Source organism: Petaurus breviceps, unplaced genomic scaffold (assembly GCF_028583685.1).
Source record: "Petaurus breviceps papuanus isolate PSGF00001 unplaced genomic scaffold, PetGlider_PUasm1.0 185, whole genome shotgun sequence".
Taxonomy (NCBI): Eukaryota; Metazoa; Chordata; class Mammalia; order Diprotodontia; family Petauridae; genus Petaurus; species Petaurus breviceps.
This window is the reverse complement of record NW_027185797.1, coordinates 39,972,573-39,977,119: the sequence shown is the minus strand read 5'-3', so window position 1 is coordinate 39,977,119 and position 4,547 is coordinate 39,972,573. Positions and strand designations below refer to the sequence as shown.

Here is a 4,547-nt window from a genome sequence, read left to right as displayed (position 1 = left end):
AGTGGTAGGGTCAGGAGCATAGAGGAAAAGAACCAAGAGACAGAAGGACGTTCCAGTGGCACCTCCCCTTAAGTAGTGTCTAAGAGCGTAAGAGCTGAAACCTTGAGCCCCAACCCCTGGGGTCTTCCTGGTTTAGGGGACATGCCCTGCCTGAGGTCACACAGCAGGGTGGCAAAGGGAGGATGAGAGTCTCAGCTTGTGGGGCCTCCATTCCCATAGCCTTTCCCTAACTCTTCCTTACCTTTATTTACCTTGGGATGTAAAGGGAAGGAGAAATGGAGAGGGTCTGGTCCTGGCTTGGGATGCCCTCCCTCTGTTTAGGGTACCAGTGACCATTGGGAAGCAGAGCTGGCCTTCCCCTGAACCCCCTAAACAAAGCTGGCCCTCTCCTCCACCCCCCAAGCACAGCTGGCCCCTCCTCCACCCCCCAAGCACAGCTGGGCCTCTCCACGCCCCCAGCCTCAAACTTGCTGTAACCTTTGGCTCCCACCTTCCCTGAGGATGTGGGAGCCCCCCCTCAGCCTTTTGCCCGTCTTGTAGCATCATAGGATTTAGAGCCGGGAGGACAAGGGACCTCGTTTCACAGGAGGGGAAGCTGGAGTCTCCCCTCTAGCCCTTTGAGTGCGTGTGTCTGTGTGTTTGGGGAGTCACAGCAGGAGGCAGCTGTTCTTTCTCACCTGTCAGGAGAAGCCCCTTCCAGGAGCCCTGTTGGTGGGGGTCCCAGCTGCCCCAGGGTAGTGCCATTTGTCACTGCCAGATGGAGACCAGGAAGCCTGTTGCCTGTGCCTGGGGATCTTCTGGAGTCCCTGAGGTGAGCACTCCTGGTCCTGACTCCTCTTGGGTCTGGGGCGGGATCTGGGAGGGAGTGGCGACTTGGAACGTGGGGGAGATCACCTGAATTTGGAGGGATCGAGTCACCAGAAATCTGGGTCTCAGTTGGGGCACCTGGCTGGTGCTGCCAAGGGCAGCCATGGGGCCGTGACCTGCCCTGGTCCCCTTGGGGGAGGGAGGCTGTACTTTCTCATTGTTCCCCAGGCACCAGGAGGCCAAGCAGGCCAGAGGCCAGAGAGGATGGGTCAGTTGCAGGGGGCAGAAAGGGGAGGATTTCAGGACAGCACTTACCGAATTACCAGAACCTGGCTTCCTCAGCCAGTCCTTTTATGTGCTTGGAGATCACAGGGGGACAAGAAATCAAAGACTGTTATACTAACTTGGAAAAGGGCAGGAGGTATGGAGTGATGGAATGAACTTTGGACCTGGAGCCAGAAACTCTGCAGTCAGGAGACCCGGCTTCTGGGCTGTTCCTGCCTCTGCCTCACAATGACCTCAAGCCCTCTGTGCCTCAGTTTCCCTCCATGTAAAATGATGGGGCTAACTGGCTGATCTCTTCTACTGTTCTGTCATTCTGGGTCTCTAAGCTGTGTGTCGGGGTTCTGATGGCTGCCTAACTACCAGAAAGCCTCTGGAAGCAGTGCCTGCAGTGGCATAGAATGGGGCATATTTGGATCCAACAGAGGTGCTGACTCCCTGCCTCTGCAGGAAGCCCTTGTATCACCTCAGTTTCTCCATTTGTAAAAAAAAAACTCAGCTCCCCCATTTCCAGTCTTCTTATACCTTAACCCCCTCCTTACTCCAATGATCTCTTGGCTGTTCCATAAATAAGACCCTCCATCTCTGGACTCGGAGCATTTTCCTTGGCTGTGCCCTATGCCTGGAGCACCCTCCCTTGTCATCTCTGCTTTCTGGTTTCCTTCCAGTCCCCGATAAAATCCCACCTGCTCCAGGAAACATTTCCCAATGTCCGGGGATGTCCTGCCCACCCTCTGCTGTCCATCTCTAATCCTGCCCATCCCTTCCCTGTCTGTGTGTAGCTGTTTGCTTGCTGTCTCCCCCATTAGACTGAGAGCTCCTTGGGGTCAAGGGCTTCTATCTTTCTCTGTATCCTCGGCTTTTAGCACAATCCCTGATACAAAGTGGGTGACTAATAAACACTTGTCGACTGACTGACAGATGTTTCCTGAGATACACCTCCAGCTCTGAAAGTATAGAATGTCAGGGCCCTTAGAACAGGGGATGTCAGGGCTGGGAGCGGTCTTAGAACAGGGGATGTCAGGGCTGGGAGGGTTCTTAGGGCAGGGAATGTCAGGGCTGGGAGGGGCCTTAGAACAGGGAATGTCAGAGCTGGGAGGGGCCTTAGAACAGGGAATGTCAGAGCTGGGAGGGGCCTTAGAACAGGGAATGTCAGAGCTGGGAGGGGCCTTAGAACAGGGAATGTCAGGGCTGGGAGGGCCCTGATAACAGGGAATGTCAGGGCTGGGAGAAGCCTTAGAACAGGGAATGTCAGAGCAGGGAGGGATCTGAGAATAGGGAATTACAAAATTAGAGAATCTGAGAGCTAGGAGGGGCCACCAAGTCCGAACCATAACCAGAAGGAATCTTGGCTAGGACATGATCTTGGATTGATTTTCCAGCTTCTGCCTGAAGGCTCTGAGGAGGCTCCCCTTGGCCCCCTCTGCTCTGGACAGCTTGGATCAGAAGGCTTAGCTGCCCTCCAGCCTCAGTCTCCTGGTCTCTGGCTCCGCCCCTGCCCCGCTCCTGCTCCTGGCCTTGGTGCTGCACATGACGGTCCTTCAAGTACTTGACGCCAGCTATCATGTTCTCTCCTCTAGGCTCCTTCCACCAGACCTCATATGACACAGACCCACTGTCCTTCCCCAGTCTGCTTCTCTTCCCCTGGAAGCTCTCCAGCCTGCAGCTTATCAACACCCTTCTGAAAGTGGTGCCCAGAAGTGAACCCAATCCTCCAGGTGAGGTCTGGTGAGGGCATAGGATGGGGGGCTGCCACCTCCCCACTCCTGGGAGCTTGGGCTGCCCAAGATCACGTCAGCTACTACATCCCATGACTGACTCAGGGGAATCCACTGATCCCCATGGGGGTCCACTGAGACCCCTGGATCTTTTTCAGAACAACCACCGTCTAACCATCAAAACCCTTATATTATACTTAGCAGGTTGGGTTTTTATTTTTTGTTTGTGTCCAAGCATGAGACTTTACACTTGTGCCTATGGAATAATTTCAGCTTACAGGATTCAGCCCAAGGTTCTAGCCTGTCAAGATCTTTTCTGGGTTCTGACTCTGTCATCTAGTGTGTTAGCCCTCCCTTCCTGCAAATGTGATGAACCTGACATCTAAACCTTTAGTCTGGACCCACACTGGTCCCTGGGGCACTCCACTGAAGACCTCCAGGCAGGCTGACATTGAACCATGCGTTAGTTACTCTTTGGGTCCTGCATGTCCTAATCATTTTAATCCCCCTGATTGTAGTATTGCCTAATTCATTTCTATCTTCTCTATAAGGATGAGAAGTCAGTTTTTCTGTGATCCAGTGACTTATATCCCCAACCCTCCCTTAATCTATCCCTTTAGTAGGGAATGGGGAGAGGTGCTAAATCGAAGGCATGGTGAACACCCCCAGAGAGGAAACTTCAAAGAGACACGAAGAATTGGAAAATGGTTACTCCTTTAGCTACAAGTAAGTTGTAGAAGGCAGCTAGATGGCACCGAAGTCAGGAGGACCTGAGTTCAAATCCAGCCTCAGACACTTCCTAGCTGTGTGACCCTGGGCGAGTCACTTCACCCTGTCTGCCTCAGTTTCCTCATCTGTCAAATGAACTGGAGAAGGACATGGCAAATCATTCCAGTGTCTTTGCCAAGAAAAGCCCACATGGGGTCACAGAGAGTCAAACATGACTGAAAAGATTGGACAACAACAGAAAAAGGTCACTGCATATGTTGTTTTTTCTTGGCTTTGCTGGCTTCCCTCTGCATCAGTTCATGAAGTTCTTCCCAGGCTTCTTCCAACAGTCGTGCTCTGTTCCAATCAGAGACCACAACGTGTTCAGCTCTTCCCCCAGCGATGGGCATGGGCTTGGCTCCCACCTCTCGGCTCCCACAAAGAGTCTTCTTATCAATAATTTGGTGTCTCTTAGCCCCAGTGTCCTCCTTCCACAGGCCTAGCATGGGACCTGTGCCAAAGGGGACGGTCACTTTGGTCATTGCCAATTGTTTTCCACAGTAGATGGAAGGCAGAGGTCATAACTCTGCCCATAGGGCTGTAGTGCGCCTGCCTGTCCTTCCACAATCCCTCCCAAGGCTGAGATTTTCCAAGGGAACTTTTAATTGGAAACCAGAGAAACGAACCCAAGCCAAGCCGAACCAGTCAGAGGCATGAGTCTGTGTGATTGTGCTGCCCCTGGTGGGCGCTCAGGCTCCTGGGCCGCAGCCAATGCACACACAGTCACCTATTGTTGGAACTGAAAGGGACCTTAGGTGCCCGGCGGCTTCATCGCCTCCTCATTGTCCTTTCAGCAGGACGATGACTGGGGAGCTGCCTTTCCCGTGGCATGCCCCCTATCTGGTGCCCCGAGGATGCAGCTGGACCTTTCCCCTCCCGAGGCAGAGGGCTTCATGACGGGACCCCGCGGAGGGAGGGGGTGGCTTGTGGCCAGTGCTGTTGTCATTGGGGAGGTGGAGGCAGACAGATCTC

General features: G+C 53.6%; 1 protein-coding gene across 1 annotated transcript in view; it reads right to left on the bottom strand.

Moving 5' to 3' along the window:
• CEACAM16 (CEA cell adhesion molecule 16, tectorial membrane component) overlaps positions 1–744 on the bottom strand; it is a 6,690-nt gene extending 5,946 nt beyond the window's left edge. Inside the window, exon 1 of the mRNA XM_069088232.1 lies at positions 678–744. Within this exon, the coding sequence (XP_068944333.1) occupies positions 678–744 (67 nt within the window). The remainder of the gene's footprint in view (positions 1–677) is intronic.
• Between the last annotated feature and the right edge of the window lie 3,803 nt (positions 745–4,547).